The sequence below is a fragment of the Rhamphochromis longiceps genome, linkage group LG18 (assembly GCF_057381845.1).
Source record: "Rhamphochromis longiceps isolate RC_006_pf linkage group LG18, R_longiceps_female_GT1.1, whole genome shotgun sequence".
NCBI classification, from domain to species: domain Eukaryota; kingdom Metazoa; phylum Chordata; class Actinopteri; order Cichliformes; family Cichlidae; genus Rhamphochromis; species Rhamphochromis longiceps.
This window is the reverse complement of record NC_140574.1, coordinates 29,919,717-29,946,825: the sequence shown is the minus strand read 5'-3', so window position 1 is coordinate 29,946,825 and position 27,109 is coordinate 29,919,717. Positions and strand designations below refer to the sequence as shown.

The window sequence follows — 27,109 nt, the reverse complement described above, 5'->3', positions numbered from 1 at the left end:
GGACTGGAAACTTAAGGCACTCCTTCTCATTCAACTTTTAAATACCTCAAGAACCACAAGTAAACCAGCAGTCCCAGAGAAAAGCACTCTAGTAGTACTATGAGATGGGAAAAAAAGATTAACATGATGGCGCCAGCAATCTTTGGTTTATTTTTTTCTTACACAGCAATATTCACTTTAAATTGCATCATTTTTTAAAAGAATTATGTGGTTAAAGCCAGAAACATCAGTGTGGACAAAATGCAGTTTTCCAACTGATTGTGCCCTATTATCAGTTTGTCTGGGTTCACTGTTGATTCCTTGTGTTTTTCCCTATAGTCCTTGGCCTTCATCCTACAAACTGACCTTTTTTAAACAATCCTTTAGTTCCCATTTGGCTCCTTTTTTGAGCTGACATTAGATAATGATGATACACATAACAAGCTTTTTTAAGTATTGCCATGATTTAATTATTTGTGATTCTTAGGAACTATAAAGATTAGAATGTTATTATAAGGAATTTCCAAGTTGGAAGTAGTAATTGCACTCATTAAAATTACACCAATAACGTGTTTTTTTAGAAAATGTGATGTAAAAAGCAATATTAGAACAAACCAAGCTAAAAACAGACCAAGCAGGCTAAGAAAGATGTTCAAATCAGTCATTTACCCTGGTCATTATAACTGCCTTGGACTTGGATTCTATTCAGAATAGAATAGAATAGACAGTGTAGATATACACAATGAGAGTTGTTCTCTCATTGTGTATATCTGCATCGTATATAATTCTATATTTTCTTAAGAGTAAATATATTTTGGCCATGGCAGTAGCTGAAACTAACCTTTGCTTTGTTACCTTTGAGCAAAGTCTGCATTGCTATCAATACTATAAGTTTGCTGGGCTGTATCATCCAAACCTTTCCTTTCTGCAAATGTCACGATCCTGGGTCTGTTGACCCAGCGTTTTGAGTTTTAGTTTTATGTAAGCCCTTCGGGTTCCTAAGTTCATTTGTTATCATGCCTAAGTGTTTCTAGTTCTTATCATTTCCCCCTCGTGTTCCCAACTATGGTAAATCTCCCCTGCTCTTCATGTGTTTCATGTCTGTGTCTTACATTGTCAAGTTCGGGTTGTCATGTCTAGTTTTAGTGTTTCCTGTTTTATTCTGACAGTGTCATGTGTTCTTTGTTCATTGTATTTAGCTTTCCTCTCCTGGTCCTGTCATTAGGTTTATGTAGTGATGGGCAGATGAAGCCCCATGAAGCACTGAAGCTTTTCATCCAATTGGTTCACCCCAACGCGAAGCTTCATGAAGCTTCATTTGCTCTAGCAGGACACCTACTGGACGTAAAAATAATAGCTGGCATGAATTTGAAGAGTGTGGCATTTTGCACACAGCCTGTAAATGTCAACAACAAAAGGAGTGTGTAAAACATGTATATTGTAGTGATGGCAGTATACTGTGTATATTTATAGTGGCAGTATGGGAAATGATTATTTGGAAATGCTTGAAATGGAAATGATCATTTACTGTGAGGTGAGGTGTGGTTGGGGTGTGGACAGTGGTTGTGCTTTTGTAACGTTGAGGTATGGACAGCTACACACTGAGGCTTTGAGCCTCAGTCCTGCCTGTTCACATTTTATTCTGTAAAAACTAAATTTTCACTGCTTTTATGACCTTTTTAGTGGGGAGAACATAGCTAGGATTTAATGATTTAACAAATCTTTTGAATCCTTTGTCCTCCACAATGCTAAATGGCTGGGAGTCCTCAATCACCATGGTAACCAGGTCTTCATCTATTTGAGATTGTTCTCCTGAGGAAAGACAATAAAGACAAAGCACAAATATAAATATCACATACGTAACTTATAACAGTTGTATAATATTGTTATATCATTTAGTAACATTACTGCATGCTATATTATCATGGCATTTGATGGCTCACCTGGTCTTGCTCCACAATCGGTGTCCCCCTTATTCTCATGCAAAGCTCTGTAGTGCCTAAGCATGGATGAGGTGTTGTTGTTATATCCCAGCTCCCTGGCACATAGAAAACACTTCACCTTGTACAAAAGTCAAGACAGCTCAACATAAATTGTATTGCACCATCAGTATCATGAAAATACATCTTCTGTAGAAATTTACATACCTTGTTGGGAGGAATAAGATCAAAATGTTCCCACACAGGGGAGGACAGCCTCCTCTTCTTAGCTGGCTCCATTCTCTCCTGACTTTCTCTCCTCACTCTCATAAACCTCCAAACGGTCTCCAAACTCTCACTAACCGCAACTCTCCATCAAACACCCACATTGTGAATGAAGTCTGAGGGGTTTATATCGCTGTCATATCTCGCGGCAAAGTTCGAACCACTTCATGAACCAGTCACGTGGTACAGCCGGGCAGCGAGGCTTCGGACGTCATCATTTTCAGCTCCTCCCATAAATGAAGCAAGCCTCGATACGCGCTTCGCGGAAACGCCCCCTCCATTACTCGACACACGCTCCGAAGCCTCGATACAGAACGTCCCATCACTACCGATGCCCTATTATTTTGTACCCTCGTTGCTAGCCTCAATAAACGGCTTGTTTTGTTAATCCACACCACGTTTTGGTCTGCGTTTGAGTCCTCCTCTGCAACACATACGGTCTGCCCCAGCCAGACCGTGACAGCAAAAGCATATAGTTAGGGCTGGACCAGGTGACACTGAATCCTCCCTTAGTTATGCTGCAATAGGTGTAGGCTGCTGAGGGATTCCCATGATGCATGGAGTATTTCTTCGTCAGTCACCTCTGTCACTCACTATAGGCCTCTCTGCATTGAATCATATGTGATTGTGATTAATCTCTGACTATCTTCCACAGCATGTTTCTTCCTGTTAAAAGGGAGTTCTTCCTTCTCACTGTCACCAAAGTGCTTGCTCATAGGGGGTCATATGATTGCTGGGTTTTTCTCTGTATGTATTATTGTGGGGTCTACCTTACAATATAAAGTCCCTTGAGGCTATTGATGTTGTGAATTGAAATTAATTGAATCCTAGCCTCTGGTGATATTAATATAACCTAAAATAACACATGTTGCTGCTATAAGGGGTCATAGTTGATGAGATGTCAATTTCACTCTATTATCAAGGGGCTGCAGTTCACAAACAAAATTATCACCTGCCATGCCTGAACATAGGTGCCGGTATGGCACACAGTGAATGAATCTTGACTCTTTGAATTTTGATATTTTTTCTTCTCAAATGAAGGTGAGCTAAATATTAATATAATATTTTCAAGGTCTAGTTGACTTGTGGGCTCCGCATTCATTTCGACGGTCTCATTAGCTTGTTCAATTTACAATTCTAAAGCCCGGTTTGTGGTTCAGTTTGAGAACAGACAGTTCAAGCATAAAATGTAGAGCTGTTCCTTTCAGAGTTAATTTGCCAACTCCTTCTAATGCATTCTGTCTCCATTTACTTCCTATTTTCTGAAGTGCATTTCACAACTACGCTAACGTCATGTACATTTTCCTCCACAAGTTTTCAGTCAGACTGTATCCATGTCTAAACGTGTTAATTAGCCATATCATTATGATGATATTACATATCAAACAGTGCAGTCTAGTTCCACTAATAGGAGCAAAAACTGAAATCATTTTTCCCTTCTGGGTCTCATGGGCTTTTTAGGCAGACAAGATTTACTGTTTTGCATTTCATATTCTTTCTGTTTAGCCTTTGTAGCAACAAGCAGCAGTTTGGAGCTGAAAAAATGACCACTGCATATGACCATTATATCTACAGGCTTTATGATTTCTTGGGCTCCATCAGTGTTAACATGTTGTTTTAAGTGACTGCATAATTATGTTACCTTATGATAACAGAAAGAAAGTCTTACAATGTTAAACTAGTATTTTATTCTCAATTGGTAGTAGTTTCACTGGCATGTAACAGTTTCTTCCTGTTGAAACTGATGTACTCATGGATGCATTAAAGACTATTAAAGTCTGTGTCTGTGTGGGTCTGGCTACACTTAGACATAGAAAAATGTAGCTTTTTTGTAAGCATGTAAACAGCTTTTTAGATCACTGAAAACAGCACTTTGGAAAACTGCTTCCAGGGTGAAGGTTTTCAGAAAGTCAGTTTATGTGTTCACATGTGAACAAGGAAAACGGCCCACACCTTTGATGTCTGGGAGCATCAAAGGTGTGGGCCTCTATTTCCTTCTTTGATGTCAGAATGGTGCACGGTGTTATTGTTGGTGATGGTTCCTCCTAGGCTTCTGATTGGCCAGCCTTTTAATACAGACACGATTATATCGCCACCTGTAGCGCTGCTGTGCTTTTGACAGTATTTGACATCATTTTGCACTTTCTACACTGTTAGAGTACAATTTTGACCTTTTTGAGCAAATGCAGCATTAAAAAGCCCTAGTCAATTGCATTAATAAGCAAAATAGACAGAAACTAAAGCAGAGCCAAAAGTAAACTATACTGTCCATATACGCCATCTGTGAAACACAAACAGTTAAACCCCAAGTGAGTGTTTCTTCTCTTCAGTAACAACTTTGATTGGCAGATTCAACAAAATTTAATTTTAGTTATATAGCTCCAAATCACAACAACACTTGCCTCGAGGTGTTATATATATTAATGTAAAAACGCTACAAGGAGCTAACCCTGAACAAGAACTTTGCAACAGTGGGAAGGAAAAACTCCCTTTTCCTTTTAACAGGAAGAAACCTTGGGCAGAACCAGGCTCAGGGAGGGGAAGACATCAGCAGTGACCGGTTTGTTGAGGAAGACATGAGAAAAGATACACAGTGGAAGAGAGTCAGAGGTTAATAATGACGATTAAATGCAAAGTGGCATGTAAGTTAGTGAAGAAGAAACCATCAGTGCATCATGGGAAGCCCCAAGCACTCTAGGTCTACTGAGGTGTAACTAAAAAGGAAAGTTTTATGCCTACATTTCCATCTGAATGCTAAACTTGGTTGATATTTGTGTGTGATTATCTAGCTAGTAACTTTGCCATATGACCCCTATAATTAGTAAAAATCATTCCCTCTTTTCCAAAAATGTCACAAGTTGCATAAACACATACAGTCTGGTACATAAATAAAAAGTCACATATAATTATACACGTGTATTTTGTTGATTTATTTTATTGAGTCTAAAATACTGAGTCAAGACAAGACTATAATGTCCCAAATGTATATTGCAGGAAACAGAACATGTAGCTCTGTTCAGACGTGGTTTGGTATGGTAAAAAAGATACTGGAACAAAGACCATATGTTTTGTGTGGAAAATTAATAGAAAAATTACATTCAGTTACAAACAGTAACAATTAACAGTTCGCAAAATGATCTTAGTAAGCACGTACGTCCATGGTAGCCTTGTTATGGAAAGCAATAGGAACATGTTGCAGGTCACCCATGCCCGATGGATTATCCTGTAGTTGACAGAAAGAAGAATGAGTGATCTGATTAAAAACGATCCCTGATAATTGTGTTTCTTAAAGAATGTAATAGATCAGAGATGGCCATGATAATGGGGGCTTACAGAGAATCTCTCTTTCATCTCCTTAAAGTGTCTAAGTTCAGAATCCTCCTCTAGAAAGATGATATGAATGAACAAATATGAATGCAAATTAGTAGTCAGATAAATTTAATGCATTTTTATATCATATAAATCTATATAGAGGATTTGTGGCCGATGCATGCACAGACACACACACACACACTTCATAATTTAAAATTCAAAGGAATATGAAGTTGCCTTACTGTGCAGTATCCACAACTTTCTTGCCAATACAGCCAAGCCCACAAGGAGCAGGAGAGACGAACACACCGCTACAGACTCCAACATGTAACTAGGAAGCAGGCACAAAGCAGACTGAGCAGACAACCCACCTTCAACATCCATTAAAGTGAAGATAAAGAAGTGCTTGACGTTTACCGGTGACTGCTCCAGGACTCCTTAGTGATGGGTTTGGGTGGAGGGAGGTAGACAGCAGACTGACTCGGAGGAGGTGGGGATGTCACAGGCTCTGCTATTGAAGGTAAAGATATTGTAGCGCTAAAACAATACTGTAACAACTCTGTACATATGCTGTGATAGGTGAAGAGTGTTTGCAGCGTCCTGACATCAATATTGTTGATAGGTGACTTTTAATAATCAATACCCCCAAACAAGTAGAGACTTGAGAGCTTCTGCCATCTGTCACAAACACATATTGATCTTTAAAGCTGCTTCTTCTCAATTCAGCAGCTGCAAGGTGACATGGAGAAAATGCCAAGCAATCACGCAAATACCTAAAATGCATGATTTAAAATGCTAATAGGTTATCCAAATGATAAGCTATGACCATTTATTTGTCTTGGAAATGTTGCTTTTCCTCTAACCTAAGAACACAGAGATGGTAAATATGCCTTTAAAAATGAGCATGTAAGGACTGTGAAAAATGGGAAGGGTCTTAGTATGTTTTCTTTAACTTAAAACAATGCTGTAAAATGACAGTATGTATGTTAAAATCATTCGCAACCAATGACACACAATAATGAAACAATCTCTGTTTAGCATTTTAGTTCATTCTACAGTTAGGGAGAAATTTCATGTCTACAGGCTGTATCGACCAAATATTCACTTCGAGCAATGATAAATATTATATTAGGGCATGGTTGTTTTTAATAATTTTTTTAAAAATCAACCATTTCCATAATTATTTTTTTCCTGGTCATTTAGCTAAATGTCAAGTTTTGCTATTCAAATTAACACTAGGCTGCATTTTAGGGGTGACATGTTAGCGAGGGACTAAAATGAAAGAAATGTCAACTGTGTTACCTGTTACCATGGATAACACAGTCGACAGTCTATCATGACTTAGACTTATTGTCATATATAATTTTGTCTTGTTATTATTATGACTAAGAAATTACATGGTACATGTGATAAAAGTAGAAGAGATTTACATAACTGACATAAATATTATTATAATGTTGAGGTTTAGTGCTGAATAAATAATCACACTCTAACTAGACCTCACTACCAGATGAAATGAGCATTTGTTTTCAACATGATCTGCATTGCCTTCAGAAATACTCGTTTCAACATAGCAATGATCTCATAGTATGACTCATTTTGATGTGACGCGGTGGTTTGAAAGGATGGGCTCCAGCTGACATTTGTGTAATCTGCTCAATAACGAAGTAAGGTTGGAAAACTGAAAAGAATTGCTTTCAATCATTGCATTCACAGTGTTACAACGGCAGCATACATTATTAAACAGAGTGTTTTAAGTTGTAGGGAGATGAGGTTACCTTCTGCTGAGAAGCAGCACCACATGCTGATTTTGAGAGAAGCACTTAATATTTATAGAAACACAGAGAGAAAATAAAAAGGTTTTTATCTGAATACAGGTTTCTCTTTTCCTCTTAATGCATGCCGTCAGCTGTGTGGTTCCTGTCAGTTGTATTTCTTTTACCGCTGACTGTGTTACATATGACTTTTGTGTCATAAATCTTTTAAATGTTGGCTGAACAGAAATAAAAATATCGGGGTACATTTCTAGAGAGGGAAGTCTTACATAAGGATGTTGAATAACTCTAAACTCCCTGCGATGAAAAAAATATTCATCCTTGATGATATCAGCACACAGAAAATCCATAATGAAGCTTAAACTTCACAGTTTCAAGTCAGTTAGACAGTGAAGTTCAAAAGTGTAATTTGTTATGTATTTTATGTCCAAAAAATGAAAGGCTCTTTATCAACTTACTAGTAGAGGCGCGTGGTGTGACCTGAACCTGTACAGCTACTTGCTGCTGCCCTGCAGAACATAAATACCAGCCGGCATCTCTCATCTGCAGCTTCTTTAAGGTTACAGTGAAAGTCCCAGTTCTGTCATCGCTGATGGCCACTGAAGTATCTTCGTAACTCCCTTCAGAACCCGCCGACAGACAGGAGCTCCAGCCTCCGCTCCGACACCACTTCTTCTCACTTTCTCTGTTGGCAGGCAGTCACAGGGGAGTCAGTGAATGCTCACTGTCCACCAGCGTTTGACACCAGTGGAAGTTTCCGGACAAATTCCCACATTTACTGAAGTGTGATCAGTTCTTCTTTAAGGACAGTTCTAAGAGTTTTAAAGGATAAAATGTGGATAAAATCCTCCAAAGCAAAACCAAATACCTGAATCTTTCACTGTAAAGGCATTGAACCGTGACACTACTTCCTTCTTCCCCACTCACCATGCCGTTCTCGACTGACATACCTGCAGAAATCATGAAAATGCAACAAACTTCTTTAAAACTGTGGGTGAAGAAATGTTTATCAAACCTAATATTTCTCCATTACTCACCGTGAATAACTTTCACTTTAGTGTAAGCAACATCATCGGCCTTCCACCCGTTACCTAATTCCACACCACACAAGTACCACCCAGACTCCGTCTCTTTCAGGTTGTTCATGGTCACTGTGAACATCTCCTGGGCCGGGTCATCAAAAATGCTCACTTTGTCTTTACTTGGATTGGTCGAGGAGGTCTCGTCAGTTCGAGCCAAGCTGGTGCAGAACTCTCTCATGCTCCCACGACACCAGTACTTGACATGGTTAGCATACTTAGGGTCATATCGACACGGGACAGTGATGGAGCCACCCTCCAGGACACTAACCTCGTTCTGAGTGGTCACCCAGCAGGGAACAACTGATAAGAAGTGGAGATCATTCAATGTTAAACACCAATTTGAAATGAAACTTTCAGTTATGACACAACCTTAATATAGCAGTTGCTCACATTGGACACCTGTTATCTATAAATGAGATGTGGGGAAATGTAGCCTTTGGCAACACTTGTACCATATTTATCGCTTCAGTTTCCTTTGTTATGAAGCACATTTCCTGCTTCAACTTCCCTCTTCATACTTCTCATTCCAAAATTGGATTATCCCTTTATAATACACAGGCTTTTGAAGGCCTGACAAAATAAACATCAAACATACTGTTTGCTAAAGGGCAAACTGTACAGACGATTGGAAGATTTGCAAAAACACAAAACCCCTCTCCGGCTCCTTGCAAGCTTTTAACAACCTTCTAGTCTGTCTTAAACAAACGATTAATAACAGAAAAGTCATAAAATTGCAAAGAGAAGCAAAGCCTAAGGAGTATCATACATTTTAGCAAGAGTATTTGCTAAAAGCACAGCAGAGAAGTGAGGAACAGGCGGCACAGACATAAATTATCTTTGTTTTTTCCAATTATGTGAAGCAGAAAACAGCTTGAAAGTCTTTTTTGTCTGACTTCTCTATTCACATGCACACAGTAACAGTGAATACCTGGGATCCATGGTAACAGGCTGAGCGTGAGTATAAAAAGTCGCGGCATGTTTCCACTTCAAGTTTGATGCTTAACAAGAAAGTGTTCTCTGCTGCGCAAACACAGACTGCAGGTTCCACAGAGTGTCAAATTCCCCTTTGTCACGTGACAATTGGCTGGATCCAGATGCTCCAGATGTTAACTGCATAAATGCCAGGCAGATTTTATTGACACTGTTCACCTACTGTGGTGAACACTAAAATTTGAATAAGATTAATGTCATGCTGATGTTAAATCTATCTTCTCTGTAGGAAACCTACTCCTTGTTTCTCAGCTCATGTATAGCCTATATATAAGTATATAGGTATTTTTCATGTTTGATTTTGATTCACAATAATGTGCGTAGAATATAACAATTTTAAAAAAACTCCATATTGGACTTTAGTAGCTCTTTTTTTTATCGCAAGAGGAACATTTTTAATTCTCAGAAATACATTTTATTTCGCAATACACCTTTCAAATTCAAATTCTAATATTTTGTCTTTGTTGCGATGAGAGATGGGAAGTTTAATCCCAATCATAGCAGTTTTCTAAATAAAGCTAAAGGTAATGAGGTATGTGCTAGCATAAAGACGAGAAAACAACCACATCATCTTGGCAATGTCGAAAGGTGATCTGGGTGGCGGCGCATTAAGTTTCACTCATATTTTTTACATATATGCAGGAATGCACGACACCTATAAAAGCAAAACATGATTTTTACACAGTTTAGTTCTTGCATGTCCTATTTTGCTTTCTGGATCCAGCTGCAAATGGATTTTGCATAAAACATCCAGCCATGTAAGGTATCATCAATCGTATTGTCTAACTAAACAGCACATTTTTGTTTCCCCTAAAGAGACTGTCATTCAAGGTTTAGGCTTGTAACTTAAAACATGACATACTTAGCCTTTTTATTTTTACAATAACGTTATTCCCCCTGACAGGCACATACTAAGCCTCTCCCTTCCATAGCTGGGGAGAATTCATTTGGCAGGCTGCAGTGAAATTACTTGATTCTGGTGCCTGAAAACCTTGGATATGGTCCAGTCTTCATTTGTCGGATTAAGCTTCAAAGCACAACCCCCTCAGACACTGAATTAACAAACAATTATTCCAATCCTTTCAATTTGCTCTGTGAAGGATATCCCTAAAGCCCCACTTGCTCTTTTGTTGTTGCTTCTGCTACAAAACCTTTTATGGTCATCTATTTCCTGGAAAGATTTGGGATGATCTCAGAAGTGAAACTCAACTTTTTGCCCAGTTTGACCTTTCTGGAGAAATGAAACCTAACATTTCCCAAAGTTACTATTTTCAGATCCCTAACCCATATCCTTGTATTGCTTTGAAAACTGTGGCAGACTGTATGTCTTTTTGTATCTTACAAGAAATTTCAGACTGATGAACTTGATAAGAGGGCATGTTGATAAAAGGAAAACTTATTTTAATAGCTTTTCTCAGATTATTTGAAATCTTTGACTTTGCTTTTAATGTTTATGATGTCTCTTTATAATATGTCAAATGGTAAGCAGCTGTGCTTTTATATAGATGAAAACAGAATACTGTAATAATGCCTAATGCTTGTCTTTATTTTTGTGACTCTGGTATTCTTTGTGGTGTGATTGTTAGACAGGTTCAAAATGCAGACTGTAAATGACATTGTTTTCTACACATTTACTCTTCAAATGTGGTTTAGTCATTTTCGAGTAAAGTGTAAATGTACTAGTAAAAGTTTGTATTATATAACAAAACATTACAACTGAATAGTGGCCAAGGTTATTTAACCCTCCTGCCATCCTTTAAAAAACTCACACCCATCACCCTAGGGACCATTCTCAGCCACGCCATAAAAAGACCATATATCCATATTTTATTCCACTTTAAATTAGCCAACCTTGTAAAACTACTTCTCCCTGAAATATTCATGTAAAGTTTTAATTATATTTTCGTTGTTTTAACCCTTCAAATCCCAGTGTTATTACATGAGCGCCCTGTGTTATAAGCCCCAAAAACCAAAAAACGAAACTAAATATTTCCACAAAAAACCAGTTGAAGTAATATGTGATTGTCATTATAAGTAGGCCTTTAGATGGACCAAAGATTGGCACCAACATACATTTTGACCTGCCATTATTTTTTTTGCATTTTTTTTGCAATTTAAAAATTAAAACTTCAAGGCCCTGAGTCTTCATTGACATCCAAGAAAAGAAGAAAAAATAAAATCATATGATGATAATTTGGGGTTGAAAAATAGCGTTTATAATGGAAGTCAATGGGCAGAAAATGGTCCCCAGGGTGATGGGTGTGGGGATTTCTGCTGCTCAGCCATTTTAGGCTGATTTAAGGAATTCACACTGGAATATTAACATTGACAGGTAAAAACTATCCTGTGGCAAGTTTGGTTATATTCCACTGAACACAGTGGAAATGGCAGCCATTTAACACATAGCAGTGGCACAAAAAGGTCCCAAGAAGGCAGGAAGGTTAAAGACTAAATCTCAGTCTTATTGATTGCATACAATTACTGAAATATTGCTGTTGGTAGTGTTATACAATGAAGTTTTTGTGTGTTTGCATGTTAGGAACTGTTGTGGCAGATTTCTTTTCTGATATAATATAATTATAGTCATTATACTATAGCCATAATCATAATCATTATAATATAATGATTCATGATATATGACTTTAATCATATCACATTAGTAATAGCAATATCACTTTCTTACTTTAGTATAGCAAGATCACTCCTGTCACCAGTTGTATGTTATCACAAGTGGGCCCCAGGTTTTATTGCACCTTCACAGTGGACCCATTGTAGACTTGAAGATCTCCAGACACCCTGCTCAAGGGAGGTGACGGATGGTCGTAACTTAGAGTGGGAGGCGGTCAAGGATGAGCTGGACTGAAGGTATAGGGATATGTGATGTGTTGTGCAATGTTCTTTGAGAGTGTCTGTGTGAGATGTGAGGGCAGAGGCCAAATTTCAGAGATCATCCTAGTTTTTGGCTGGGATGATTCTCTCCATATTGAAATATGTTATTAAACCACTTCAAAACGCTCGCTGGGGGTGTTTGCAGGTTATTTAAAATTTCCACAATAGAACCAAGTATTCAAAGTACAATGAGCCTATGATTTTAGTCATCCAGATAATAGTGGTCTAAAGTGCTCGAGTAGATAACAGCTGGAATTAATTTAGGATCTCAATAATGTACTTCTAGCTGAAGTTCGGGACAAATCGCGTTCCTTTTCATCTCAATGCGGAACTTTAAAGTTCTACCTCATCGTCCAGCCCAGAGGCGATCATGACCAATTGGCCAATCCACCACCTTTCATTGTTTATACCATTACAAAAAACAAACAAACAAAAAACAAAAAACATCGGCCCGTAAAAATGAAAAATCACCGGGCATTTGCCCGGTATGCCCGATGGCCAGTCCAGCTGTGGACGTTCTCCCCTTTATAGTGATGGAGGAGACTGGCGAGGAGAGAATATGTAGTGGAGGAAGGCACAGAGAGAGCTGGCTCCGGGCTACAAGACAGTGCCAAACCTAAAAAGAGTGCTTGTGGTCAAAAATAAAGCTTAAACCACATCAATTGTACATTGTGTGGGTCCGGTCATTTCACAAGTGTTTTGACTGCCAAGTGTAAAGTTTAGTGGAGTGGGGATTAAGGTGTGTGTGTGTGGTGGTGAGGGGTCAGTTTGACTCGGCCACAGTTACAAAAATGAACTGTTCATATTTCGGCAAGATGTTGTGAAAATTTTCTTTCTACCAACTTAGTGGGAACAGTTTGGGGATGGTGCACGAACGAAGCAGGGTCCATAAAGACATGTATGACCGAGTTTGGTATGGAATCATTTGACAGGCCTGCACAGTCCTGACCTCAACCAGACAGAACACCTTTGGGATGAATTAGTGTGAAGACTGCAAGCAAGGCCCTCTTGTCCCATACTGGTGTCTGCCACCAGAAATGCAATTGCATTCTGGAATATTCCCATAAACACACATAGCTTCTAAAACCCTATGGATTAAGATTAAAATGACATGAGTATTACCAATTACCAAAATATAGTATGCATGAACACACACATCCACACATGTGCAATAACACTAAGTGCAATAATCTTTTCTGGCATCGTTGTATTTTTACTCAGTTGTATATAGCATTTGTATTCTATTTTTATCTTATTGTATATTTTATTCTATTTTATTCTACTGCATATAGTATTTTATTTTATTCTATTCTGTACAGTTGTGTACTGCATTTATATTTATTGTATTCTAATTTTTGCTTCATAACTTTGCACTGTCCACTTCCTGCTGTGACAAAACAAATTTCCCACGTGTGGGACTAATAAAGGTTATCTTATCTTATCTTATGAAATTCTGAAAAATATGGACACATAAAAAATCTTTAAAGATACAGTAAGTAGTTTTTTGAGTGTATTTGACAGTCACATAGTAACATTGCACAGTAATCATTAGTATTTAGTTACGTCTACCAACAAGTTGATGTATTCAAAATACATAGTAGGCGCAGATTTCTGGAAGCTGCCATGTTGCCCTGCCATCTTAAATACAGTAGCCAAGATAGACATAGCTGTTCCACCTAATCAGGTTTAATGTATGTGGCCACATATGTAGTATGCCACAGGAAGAGGAGAATATAACTTGTAGGCATTTGTGTGGCATGGGGATAATTTTTAATTTGTGTCTACATCTTCAGAGTTCAGACTTATGAAGGCTCATACCGATGTTTTATTGTCAGGGAAGGGGTCACTTTCACCAAAGAAGCAAAGATACGAAGGAAAGAGACCATGCAACTGATAAAACATTTTCCTCTTCCTCCTTCCACCTCAATCCTCATTTCCTAAACGTAAGTCAGGAGTCCAACACATCAAAATTTGCATAAACATACTCATTTATTCCAGACATTTTCACAAACAATGTCAGCAGATTAGATGCAAAACCTTCCCGTCTTTAGGCAGCTGACAACAAGCTGGGTAAACAATAACAACAGGTGCTTATGTCAGCTAATGTTAATCCCTAAAATTCACACTTTACCTGTGATAAATAGTTTGATTACATTCTCACACTGTGTCTCATTAAGTGTGCAGCAATCTTAGATGCACTTCAAAGACAGTTTTACTACCGCCAGCTAACTGCAGCTAATCATCAGCGTTTACTGACTGAAGTTTAAGAAATCCTCAGCAACTCAGTTACTCTGTTATCATTCAGACAGAGTAACTGTCTGAATGATTCATTTTGGACTCCTTTCACAAAGTAAATAGATGCCGACGCATATTGACAGCTGAAGTAAACAGTGGACTGACAGCCTACACTCACTACAGATGAATGGTGGCCAGAGTTGTTTGTCTTACAACAGCCACTGTAGCTAGGATTATGCACTTGAATTAGGAGGGGGGAAAAAACAAAATTCAGTTGACTGCAGTTTTCAACCTACTTACACCTACTGGTGATATTTTTCACACTGTAACACTGTATTTCAGTTCACATGCAGGCTTTCTAGTCTACTCCAGATGTCATGCGCGATAAGAGTCCCAACCTGAACATATCTGCATGCCGAGTGATTGTTGTAGCAACAGCTAGTATACATACTTAAAATGTACGAAATTTCAACTCAATCTGAGAGTATTTATGTGACTTATCATGTTCACTCAGTCTAAAGACCTGTTTAATGCTGAATTGCAACGCTTTCATTATAAAAAGTATTTCATAAGAGTTTCATTAGGTTGCAGCGTGATGAATTTAGATGTTCAATCACAACACAGGAACGTCTCACTCAATGTGAAAAGTCCAGCTCTTATCAAACCAAAATTGAGTCACAGTCACAATCAAAGCCCCATCAAGTGACAACAGGAAGTCAACATTATTAGATAAACATGAACTGATATGCATGATGTATGCACTGTATTCTATACATGTTATACAGCAGTATTCTTTGTGCATTTATAATGTTCCACATTGGTCACATGAGGATCACTGCTGCTTGTATCTTTAATTCCACCAGGGACTGTTTATCTTCCAGTAACCTTTACCTGCCCTGTACCCATGACAGGTCCTATAATGAGAGAATGATGACACATTTATATTTAATATGTAGAGACAGGTAGATGGACTGCCTAACTGCTTGTCATAAAGTCAGCACAGGAAGAAACTCAGATCTGACCTTTAAGGTTTCTGAAACATGGCCTGATGTACTCGATTCTATTTTTCATCTCTGCATGCACCAGGAGGGGGTTTCATTTCCAGTTCAAACACCCCCACAAACTCACACGCCAAGACCAAACTAGCTGAAATGTACCCTCGGGTCAGTGTTTTCTGTGACAAATATAAGCCTATATTGGCTCTGCACAGTTTAAAGCAATTTTGGTAGGAATGTGTTTGACTCAATCACTTCTCCCAGAACAAGTAATAGAAGCAAACCCTCTCTTTGCTCTGGGGGTAATGTTCTCGCTTTGCCCTCTCTTAGCAGAAATAGGGCAGCAGGGAAATGCAAGTTCCTCTGCCTTCGACTTGGAAGAAAGAAATTATGCAGTCTGTGGGAATAACAGAATAATATCTGCAAAGTGCGGAGTGGTGGGGAATATTCTCTTCCAAGTGAAAACAGATTTTACCAGGACCTACATTAAAAATGGACATGAGAAAAAGTATCTTAAGTATTCTGAGCGAAATAAATAGTCCTATGTATAAATATCAAGGGCTATGATATAAATGTGGCTTACATGTATAAATAAATATCATGTAAGCCACAGTGACAACAAGACGATTAACTGCTTATCTTGTTTCAGTGCAATCTTCTGCTGGGAAACCTTGGTCCTTGCACTCGTGTAAGGCCTACTTTGACACTGAGCCTACAGAGCCCAGGTTGTGACACTTAGAATTAAATGTAGTGTAAGAAATACTAATCCTAATAGATTCACTTCAACATTGAAAGGATTGTGTGGGAGTTATGGTCCTTCTAGTGTCGCTGTTTAAAGGTAATTGGACACTTGGATGCATTGTACCTTGAAAAGTGAAGGCAGAGAAAAGGTGGAGAGAACCCCAGGTGTCTGCAGTAAAGGTCTGTGAGGGCATCTCCAGGGAAAACACAAAGTGTCTGCAGATATCTAAGACTTAAAGCAGTCATTCACCACATGCTTTTCAATAAGAATTATTAAATATCACTTTGGATGTGGATCTCTGCAATTATTCTCAGACCCCTAAATTCTGCAGTAAAAATTGCTGCATTTTTATGGAAGACTTTTTCAATACTGCCGTAAATCCACTCCAATTAAAACTGAGACTTGGCACATTAATACAGTATGCATTTCTTTATGTAGAACTGAATATGCTTAAGCTTAGATCCCGAAGTTAGAAAGAAAAAAAAGCGAGGGGAAGAAAAAGAGACATTTTGGACTGTGGCATAAAATGGAAATGCACAACTTCTAAAGATGTGAGTTCCACCACTGAGCCTGGAGTCCTTTGCCACAACCATTTGGATGTAGAGTTTTCTTCCCTGCTATCCTTGAAAAGAAGAAAGGATTTCTCTTTGCAATAACTAGCACTAAATGGTAATTTGAAAAGCCAGATTTGGACAGTACTACTTTTTATGAGAAGCTGCAGAAGAGGGGGGGGGGGGTGCACAGATATATAGTGCTGTGCAAAAGTGTGGAGTCATCACTAATTTCTTTATATTTTGCAAGGAAAATGAGAAATAGGAAGCATGTGTAAATACATACGGAAATACAGCACATAATGCAAATAAGGGCCTTGTATAATCCTAACAAGCTTTAAAGTCAATATTTAGTATGACCACCTTTATTCTGCAACACAGCCTGAACTCTCTCGGGCAAGCTTTCATCTAGCAGTTCTCCGGGCTTCTTGAAGGCCATTCAAAGCTTTTCTTTGGATGTTGACTGCCTTTTGTTCTGGTGTCTGTCAAAATGCTCTAACACCGCTTCAATAACATTTAGGTCTGGGCTCTTGGGAGGCCGATCCATGCCTCACGGTGTTCCATTACGTGTTTTTCCATCCAGATATGCTGTAGCGCACTGACAGCGTGTTTGTGATGAGTGAAGAATGAAGTGTTCCCAATCAGACACATTCCAGATGGTATTAGATGGTGAATCAAAATCTAATGGTATTTTCCAGCATTCATAATACCATCAAGTTTGACAAGATCCCCAACACATCTGGCTGGAATTCCACCATCAAACCATGGCATAGCCTCCATTGTGTTTTACAGATGGCTGTAGACACTCCCACACATACATACTGACCACAGGACCTGTTTACAGCCCAGTTCTTGTGTAATTGGTACACCTCAGCCTTTCCCTTTAAAATATTTGTGATGAGGCTTCAGTAAACTGTAGGTGTGCTGAGGAGACATCTCTCATATCCTATGTCAGGTCTTTCCTGAATTTTTTCCTATTTCTTAAAGACATGATTTTCAGATACAGTTCATTTGCTGTAGATAGAAGAGGCAGGCAGGAAAAGCTTTTGTCTTCCACCTGTCCAATTTCAATACATATTTTAAGGACACACTGCGCACCATGCTGAGATATACCAAGCTATTGCTTAATGCCGCTTTGATAATCACCTCGTTGGAGCAAAAATACAATTTTATGCCTGTCAAAGTTTTCTTCTGCATTTCTTAGTAGATTCTACTGAAGAAATTGGAACAAATTGTGTTTTGCAACAGGCTGCTAATAACAAATGCCTAAAGATACACTTTAAAAGTGGTTCTCTGTTCTGTATTACCTGCAGACAATGGTGCCTCATCCCTTGAGTTAGGTGCCTTTTTATGCTTGAATGATTCATAGGTCAGTGTTAAGCGGTTTGAAAAAGGAAAACCAACAACGGAAAACTTTGAAAGGGCTTCACAAAGCCAGGAGAGCTACTGCTCAAGGCCACTTGTAAAAAAAAAAGAAAAGAAGAAATGTAAGAAAGTGTAACAAAACAAGCACAACATAAAGCAATGAGGCATGACTCAAGACTTGTTTACAGAAATGCATCAACATAGCACTTTTTGCTATCAATCACAGACCTAGCTACTTGTTAAATCTAATTACATAAAAAAAAAATTATATCACACACACACACACACACACACACAGAGTTTAACAAGGCCACCATTTCAGTTGTTTTTATTTCTTTGTGTCAGTGCAAAAAAAGGGAATGCTGGACAAATGTTTACATAAAAAATGTTTCCATAAAAGTAGAAAAAAAAAAAAAAAATAGCACTGCATCGTATGTGACCAGATCCGACTTATTCGGTGAGGATGGGATAGTCCAGATCAGCGGGGAGTTTAATAACTTCTTCTCGTCGCGATCTGTAGAAAAAAAACAAACAAAAAACGCGGCGTTTGTGTGAGACAGCAAAGTTATGAAAGCAAAAAAAGAAATGACACATTGTGACCTTCCCAGCCAGCAGCAAGTCTAAAAATTCAATATCACCATTTTCTAGTAAAGCAAAAGCAATATGTGTCATCATGTAGTCCTCAGAGAAGCATCTCATCACATGTACTATCTGCTGTGCTGTTCCACAGAGAATGAAGTGACGAACTGGCAATAACGTCTAATGTGACAGAGCACCTGAAGGACAATATATCTGTTTACTTTTCACTGACAAAAACAACTCAATATCCACAGACACATATGGCAGATTTAGTTTGGATATTTTGTACAATTTCTACAGTTTCTCATCGTGGAACACTTAGACGCACTTACATGTTTGCCTCAGCCAATGAAATTCATCACAACGAGATGGAGGACGGTGTGAGCGAACAGGAAGTCGGCGAAGGCTCTCTCTGGGGAGATGGACAGAAAATCTCCTTTGTTCTGTGGGTTGATCTGGATACGAAGACACACTGAAAAACAAACAAGGGATTAAGTATCAGCATGTACCTCTTTCACTTGTCAATGCACAACTGCAGTGGGGCTACAGCGGAGTTTTTTTCCCCCATGATAATTTAATAGTTTTAATATTAGGGTTAGTTGTTTAGTAGTTAAACACCAAAAGTCAGACAGCCTAATTTTTTCAAAATTTTCAGCTCGTTACCTGTTTTTGCATTTAGATGGAAATAGGAAGCACAGATACTACGCAGTATAGCTGAAATAATTCACTGAATAGCTGATTGGTCAATGCAGACTGATAATTTCTCCATTTTTGTCATCCTAAAAACACCACACCTCCATCACATTTATAAACCAATTAAATTCTCATACTTGTTAATGTCCAACATGAGTTGTAAAGGTCAACCGATTTATCAATGGGCTTAATTTACTGACTTCTAGTAGCCATTTGAAGAGCCATTGGTTTTGGATTTCATACCTGACAATATATGAAAATCTGATATAAAGTACTGATAGGAGAAACACCCTTCAATCATGTTATGATTACTGATGTTATATAGTGTGTAGACCAGAGGGCACTCTGCAACTTCTTGTTGGCATCATGTGTGTTTGTAATGCCACAAACAACTAGCAGCTGACAGAAAAAGAAATTCGAGTTCACCAACATAAACCTCTGGTGGTTGCAGCAACGGCAGATCTTCTAATGGCTAGATATACAGATATATGAGCCTATGTATTTATGTTTTTCCAGATGGACAAAACAAACAATTTCCACTAACATATGCTAGGTGTACATATGTATTTACTTCTTTACACTCAGGTCAATCCAGCTTGAAGCTAACATGGTGAAGGGTGTTTCTCCAATCAGTATTTTTAAAAATTGTATTTATCGTCCATTACAAATGCCAATGCCGACAGCATAAATCAGTGAATTGATACTAATGGCCACTTAAGGCTGGCTCCAAAAGCAAGTCAATGCCCATCTTAAAATCCCGAATTTTACTGTATTTTTTTATTTTTTATTTTTAAACAGAATGCTGGCTGTCAGCCAGGGATACCCCTCAGCCTCTTACTAGATGCACCAATGGAATGAATTTCAAAATCCTACATCAACTTGTTCTCAAGTTATCACATTCACAAGATTTTCAATTGATAAAATTGCTTTATTCTGGAGTTTTCACATTCACAAACATGGGTGCCCGCATCAGCTTTTCAGGACAAAGAGGTAAAAAGTTTACAGCACCGAACAAAAAACTTTTTTAGCTTCTATGCATGGGTTCCCCTTCACAGCAGCTAAACAGTGGGGGTTTTTTGTTATTGTTATTCCCCCCCCCCAATCTCCATCTGTATTATAAAACAATCCACCATGTTTATGCTTTTGGTACCTTGAGCATTTTAATAAGAAACGTATGAAAACCAATTCAAAATCTCTGCACACCTGAAGGGCCGACAGTGTCGGAGGAAAAAACGTCCTCATATACAACTAAACGTAACCCTACACACTGTCTCAATTACAGATGAACTTTTATTGTTTTAATGGAATTACCTGACAAACGAGCCTATTCAAAATAGACTTGGTTTGTGGTTTGTTTTTATTTCTGATATTTTTAATTCTAATATTTTATTACTTGATTAAAATGTGCTTATTTACGCTAACAGTTTGAACCAAGCTTGCTAGTGTTGGCTAATATTTTGGCACACTATGCCATCATCCAAATAAGGTGATTGTTGGCTTTACCAAAAAAAATAAATAAATATGGCAGAGGACAAACGTAATATTTTGGCTTGTATATGCAGAGCCTACAAGTCAATGGTCCAAATCACTGTGTGACCATCTAACATTTAGTCTTTGAGTCCATGGCCTTTCCATGCACCTGCGGTGGACAGTCCTGAAAGGTTCAGGAATACGGGAATGTATGAAAACTGCTTAAAGCACATTTTTCTAGGTGCAAAATAAGCATCTGTGCAGCCTTGAAAATAATGAACCAATGCCACCCAGAGAGCTACTCGGGAAACACGTGTATTCATTTCGTTTTAATATTAACTGAAGTCACGCTACTAGTTTAGCATAGATAGCTAACTTGTGCCTGAGTGCACGTTCTGGATCACCCCTTTTTGTAAAAAATAAAATAAAATTACCAGCGACACGTTTAATCGAATAAACACTTACCTGCGAGAATAAAAGCACCCACGCAAGAGATGAAGCCCGAGAGAAAGCTATTGAATGGAAAGGTGCCGACGAGGAGACAGTAGAGGAACTGCAGGGCTCCAGTTAACAAGATGTACAGCAGATATGCGTCCACCACTTTGAGTTTGTTGGGCGTCGTGGTGCCGTACTCGTCCAGAAACCGAGAAATAACAGATATCACTGAGTTCGACATGATTTTGGCCGTCTAATTAGCAGAAAATTACTCAGGATTTTGTTGCACGAAACCTTTTCCTCGGTCGAATAAGTGACGTGTCCCAATAAACCGGAAACGGACGTGGTGTTGCACGTTATACGTTCCGACCAAATCGGAACGAAAAGCCACAGAGTAGAGCACGGAGATGTAAAAATAAGACAGATGATTTTCTCTGCTGCTATCTTGAGTTGCAACGATATTAAGTTGTTATTTCTCTCTTTTTATGGCTTAATTTGTGACCTCAGGCTGTGTGGTGGTCAGCACAGTAGATAATAGCAAAAAGAAAAATGAAGAAAAAGATGAAAGGATATGGAGGCTGAAAGTAGAAATATTGAGAGTATCAGTACCAACCGTAGTATTGGTATTTATACTATTAAAACCCACCCCTAATCGCAACCCCCGAACGTGTGACTTTTTTTTCGTACAGTTCGAGCATCATTTCGAGAGACGATCTTTGTGTTTGATCAGCTGACGTAGGAATGTACTTGTTACAAAACATTAGAAATTAGCATACAGCAGCTGAGTGTAACTTGAAAGCAGAGGAGACAGAGCGTGTTATCAAACGTGATCAGACTGAATGTAGTCACCGGAATATGCCCACCAATGGATAACCCTGCGACCATCGCACCTGTGCAGAACGATTGTGAAACAGAGTAAGTAACTTAGCTTAATGCAGCCGAATACAACCATTCACAAAACGCTGCTAGTCGCCTTTAATCAAATGTTACTTAAATCTCGGAAGACTCGCTGTATTCAGACGCGTTTTGGGCTCTGGGCGGGATGAACTGTAAGACTGTGCTGTGTCATTGTTTGTGAATCGGTCTCTAGCTTCTTTTAATGTAAAATGTAGATGTTGCCATGGTCTTTGGCACGTTCTGTGTGAAATTACTCTTGGAAACATAAAGGCAAATACTAGTATGGCAGAAAGTTATTTAACAGTTAGCTTTAAGTAACAAAGACATACAAAGTTATAGTAAAATGATGGTAAGTGTAGTCTACTGTTGACTTGTGAAGGTAGGTCTAATAAGGTAATCATAAGGTAGGTAGGACTCTATTGGAGTGTCACCTGCACTCTTGGCTAACAGGTGCGTTCTACTTGTTATTGGCTGACAACAAAAAAAGGAGGAACAGGGGTGAGTGTGACTTATCAAAATGACTCAGCAAAGATAAACTGCTTTGGTGAATAGGTGAAAAGCTCCTGGGATGTACCTGATGTAATGATGACAGAAGCAGAAACGCGATCCTGTTCTTTTTGTACCTCAGTGTAGAAAAAAAAAATCTATTATTCTAAAAATGAATGCTAATGAGAATGGAGGTAACCAGGATTTACCCCACCACCATCAGTCCTACAAGTCTGACTTTGATTAACAGCATGATGAAACGTGACTCTCGGCTCTGGCTCTGTACCACTCAAGTGTCAAGTGCATTATATATGCAACATTATTTGCATTTCAAATAGTGATAACATTGATTTTACTTGCTTGGTTTTGCATCGGAGGAATTTGTATTGTGTTTCTACTCCACTATCTAATATCCCTTCATTCTTCAAATGTCTTTCTCTCATTCTGTCCTCGTCAGGACAAGTTCAGCTTGGAGCTGGTGGCCTTCCTGGCGCCCTACCTCCATGTCCCTTTTGAAGACAACTGAATCTAAGATTCTTGCCTGTAAGGATATGTTGATATTAGCTGGGTGATTACATAACAGGAAATGATATATAACTGTTTTTGTTTAAGACTTTAACCCTAATGATTATTCCTTCTTGTCTGGTAACATCAGGTATTCAGAATGATCTATGGGCCAGATTTGTGACCCTACAAAACCAGTACCGGATATGGACTCTGACCATCACCAACAAGGCGGTTCGCAAACCTGTAGAACAAGGTAGAGATCTCAGCTCCCCTTTTCGTATTCTTTGTTTGATTATAAGCAGACATAGCTGTAAAGTATGAATTGTCATAACAATGGCGTAATACATCATTCTTTCCTGTTCCTGTGTTGCCTGTAGTGCCTAAGACTCCACTGGTAATGGTTCATGGCTTTGGAGGAGGGGTGGGTCTGTGGATCAGGAACCTAGACGCCCTGAGCCGGTCAAGGCCCGTCTACGCGTTTGACCTCCTTGGTTTTGGCAGGAGTTCCAGGCCTCCCTTCCCTTCAGATGCTGCCGAGGCAGAGGAGCAGTTTGTGGACTCCATTGAACAGTGGAGGCAGTCTGTAGGCCTGGAGAACATGATTCTGCTGGGACACAGCCTGGGGGGTTACCTGGCAACCTCGTATGCCATTCAGTATCCATCTAGGTAAGAAAGCTGATGAAATACGCAGTCCATCATCTGTGGTCAGAATTACCTGTGGCTTACATTAGTCACTAGTATTTGAATTACGTGCGTCACATGTGTCATGTTGAATATTAACCAGGCGTGGCCATAGCAACATAATAAACCTGTTATGTTATTAAAGGCTGGATGTAGCTTAATGGTACTGTATAGATATGAACAGTATACAAATCATCTTATATTACTGTCCTCAAGAAAGCAACAGTTTCCAAAGTATAATCTGACTGTCCACTTTATTAGGTACACCTCTTCAGCTTCTTGTTAATAGAACTCTAATGAGCCAATCACATGGCAGCAAATCACCGCATTCAGGTATGCAGACGTGGTCAAGATAATGCGCGGAACCTCAAAATGGCAAAGAAAGATGATTTAAGTGACTTTGAATGTGGCATGGTTGGTCCAAATTGGCAGCAGTAAATTTATTAGATAAAGCTACTTCTGGGAATTTTTTTCCTCTGGGGTTAACAGAGAATGGTCCAAAAAAGAGAGAATATCCAGCGAGCGGCACTTCTCTGGGAGAAAATGCCTCGTTGATGCCAGAGGTCAGAGGAGAACGGCCAGACTGCTTTGAGTTGTTGGAAGGTCACAGTAACTAAATAAGCAGTTGTTACAAAATATCCAGAAGAGCATCTTCACACAGGCTCACCAAAATTGGACAGGATAAAAGACGGGAAAATTGTTTGTTGAGATTCGGTGTTAGGGTCAGAATCTGACATAAACAACATGAAAGCTTGGGGTCGTTCTCCTTTGTGTCAGAAGTTCAGGCTGCTGCTGGTGTTCTAATGATGTTGGGGATATTTTCTGGGCAGGCTTTGGGCGTTTAGTGTCAATTAAGCAACCATCCAACACTCTGTCGACCATGTCCATCAATTTATAGTCACAGTGTGTCCTCTTTGTGATGAATGCCTCCACCTGGATAACCCACTATGTCAGACATCAATATAAATGACATTTATTTTTTTTAGCAAATTAAGCTTAAATCTGCACTGACTAATATTTGTTGTGCTAACAGCGGGTCACGTTACTGTCTGTAATGTGAAAACTATCACCAGCCTCATCAGCTTCCCTTTGTTTTTACAGCCTGTTATTGTGTTAAAGCTTGAAACTGTACTGTGTTGCTTCAGTCTCAGCCATCAGTTATTTCTACTGTAATGTTTCATTTTTACCAACTCGTGACTTTTTTCTATAAATGAGCTGGCGACTCATACTAATACATCGTGCTGTATGTTATCGTGATTATATTCTGCTTTCTTTTTCACAGAGTATCACACCTTATCCTGGTAGATCCCTGGGGTTTTCCGGAGCGACCCAAGGTCCAGAACCAGCAGGGCCAGGGGACAGATGTGGTGAAGAGGCCGTCCCCTCCCCGCTGGGTGAAGGCTATCCTAGCAGTCGTTACCCTCTTCAACCCACTTGCTGTGATTAGAGCAGCGGGACCGTTGGGTAAGAAGTGCGAACATCGTTCTGCTGCTGCGCTGTGGCACGCGTAATGTTGCGACCTCCTTCTCACTACGTGTTCTGCATCCAGGTCCGGGCTTGGTGAACAGATTCCGTCCTGATTTCAAAAGGAAGTTTGAAGATCTGTTTGATGACGACACCATGACCCAGTACATCTACCACTGTAACGCACAAACACCAAGGTATGTGAAGAAACACCCCCCCCCCCCTCCATATTAAAAATGCGATTCTGATTAGAGAGAAGTGACAACCTTCTCTTTCTCTTCCTCCATCCAAGTGGAGAGGTGGGTTTTAGGGCCATGACGGAGTCCTTGGGTTGGGCTAAGAGGCCGATGCTGGATCGGGTTCATCAGCTGCCCGCCTCCATGCCCGTCACTCTGCTGTATGGAGCACAGTCCTGGGTGGACAGCTCATCCGGATACAAAATGGCTCAGATTAGGAACCACTCCAACACCAGAGTGCTGGTAAGTAGAGACACACACATTTGCATCCATAGAAACACAAAGACAAGCATATGAGTCTAATTCAGCTTAATGTTATGTTAATATAATTAAAATCAACTTTGCTGTACATTCCTGCTGACTGCTCCTATCTGCTCCTCTTTGCAGCTGATAAATGAAGCCTCCCACCACGTGTACGCAGATCAACCAGGGGAGTTCAACAGAGTTGTTGAAAATATTTGTAAATCTGTGAACTGACATGTTTTTGGACTGAACTTGTTAAGAAAAAGTGGCGATGGTCTTAACACCGGCACTTTTGCATGTGAAGTATGCTGGGTGGGTTTGCATATTGAAATGCCATGATTTTGATTGTAGTTTCTTTATTATTATTATTATTGTAACAAGTTGTTGTTATTATTATTCCAGTAAAACTCTTATATTTGTTAGAAGGGGTTTTTAGTGTTATTTACATTTATTTTTGACATTTTCATGAAGAGCATTAACCGAACTGCCAGTGCCGAAATATACTGGGTTGTCATATTCCTTTAACACTCAGTGGAACACGCACACGGCTATGGATGTGTTATTTATTACCCATCAGCCACATGATTCCCGGTTCACACTTCAATATGTGCCTGACAATTTTTCTTTAATCCCTGCTCTTAATGTCTTCCTCATGTATCAATCAGCTGTATTTTGTAAAATGAAACCAGTAAAAGCTTATTTAAACTACCTACGAGTGATGCACTTTATTGCCCCACCAGCAGGGGGCAGTGACAGCTGGCATATTTTTTAGGTTTTATACTGTCAGTGGGTTTTGCCCATCAGTGGCACTGTATAGCGGTTAGCATTGTTCCCTCACGGCAGGGGTGTACCCACCACCTACCCAGTGAATGCTGGGATAGGCTACACCCTATCCACCCCTGTCTGCGACTCCAAATGGACAAATTGATGAATGGATATGAATTATAAATATCAAATGAGAAAGTCACTTAAAAATATATATTTACCAATTGTTAGAACAGCTGTTTAAAACTGTAAAACTTACAAGTATATAGATTTAAATTAACCTGTAAAGTAAATGTAGCATAAAAATAAATGCAACTGAAGAAAAAAGTATATTTGGTAAAAGTTCCATAACACTTGTGATAAATCAGAAGTTGATTAAGTAAAAATACAGTTTTATATATATATTTTTGTACCGTGTTTGAAGGTGGTAATAAGTTAAGAAAAAATGTAACATCAAAAGTATAACAAATTATAAATCTAAACACAAAACTTGATTAACAGCTATAAAAGGTAACTTTTTTTACATTTACTTTT

General features: G+C 39.0%; 3 protein-coding genes and 1 long non-coding RNA gene across 4 annotated transcripts; 1 reads left to right on the top strand and 3 right to left on the bottom strand.

Moving 5' to 3' along the window:
* Window positions 1-1,216: 1,216 nt before the first annotated feature.
* LOC146648667 (uncharacterized) lies at window positions 1,217-2,500 on the bottom strand. Its single transcript, XR_014908565.1, has 3 exons — window positions 2,127-2,500; window positions 1,923-2,040; window positions 1,217-1,791 (listed from the first exon to the last, which is right to left on the bottom strand). It is a non-coding gene; the product is annotated as an uncharacterized LOC146648667 (long non-coding RNA).
* A 2,602-nt stretch (window positions 2,501-5,102) lies between these two features.
* Window positions 5,103-9,427, bottom strand: pigr (polymeric immunoglobulin receptor). The gene is made up of 8 exons (XM_085388561.1): window positions 9,281-9,427; window positions 8,308-8,652; window positions 8,139-8,220; window positions 7,729-7,955; window positions 5,913-6,006; window positions 5,738-5,826; window positions 5,517-5,566; window positions 5,103-5,406 (listed from the first exon to the last, which is right to left on the bottom strand). The coding sequence occupies exons 1-8, from the start codon at window positions 9,327-9,329 to the stop codon at window positions 5,323-5,325; spliced, it is 1,020 nt and encodes a 339-aa protein (XP_085244687.1). The 5' UTR covers window positions 9,330-9,427; the 3' UTR covers window positions 5,103-5,322.
* Window positions 9,428-18,419: 8,992 nt separating this feature from the next.
* dad1 (defender against cell death 1) lies at window positions 18,420-21,644 on the bottom strand. Its single transcript, XM_085389249.1, has 3 exons — window positions 21,327-21,644; window positions 19,031-19,170; window positions 18,420-18,633 (listed from the first exon to the last, which is right to left on the bottom strand). Exons 1-2 carry the CDS (start codon window positions 21,535-21,537, stop codon window positions 19,040-19,042), a joined length of 342 nt encoding a protein of 113 aa, XP_085245375.1. The 5' UTR covers window positions 21,538-21,644; the 3' UTR covers window positions 18,420-18,633; window positions 19,031-19,039.
* Window positions 21,645-21,681: 37 nt separating this feature from the next.
* On the top strand, window positions 21,682-26,518 carry abhd4 (abhydrolase domain containing 4, N-acyl phospholipase B). The gene is made up of 8 exons (XM_085389248.1): window positions 21,682-22,211; window positions 23,137-23,222; window positions 23,335-23,439; window positions 23,564-23,852; window positions 25,150-25,331; window positions 25,417-25,528; window positions 25,624-25,810; window positions 25,955-26,518. Exons 1-8 carry the CDS (start codon window positions 22,162-22,164, stop codon window positions 26,042-26,044), a joined length of 1,101 nt encoding a protein of 366 aa, XP_085245374.1. The 5' UTR covers window positions 21,682-22,161; the 3' UTR covers window positions 26,045-26,518.
* Window positions 26,519-27,109: the final 591 nt, after the last annotated feature.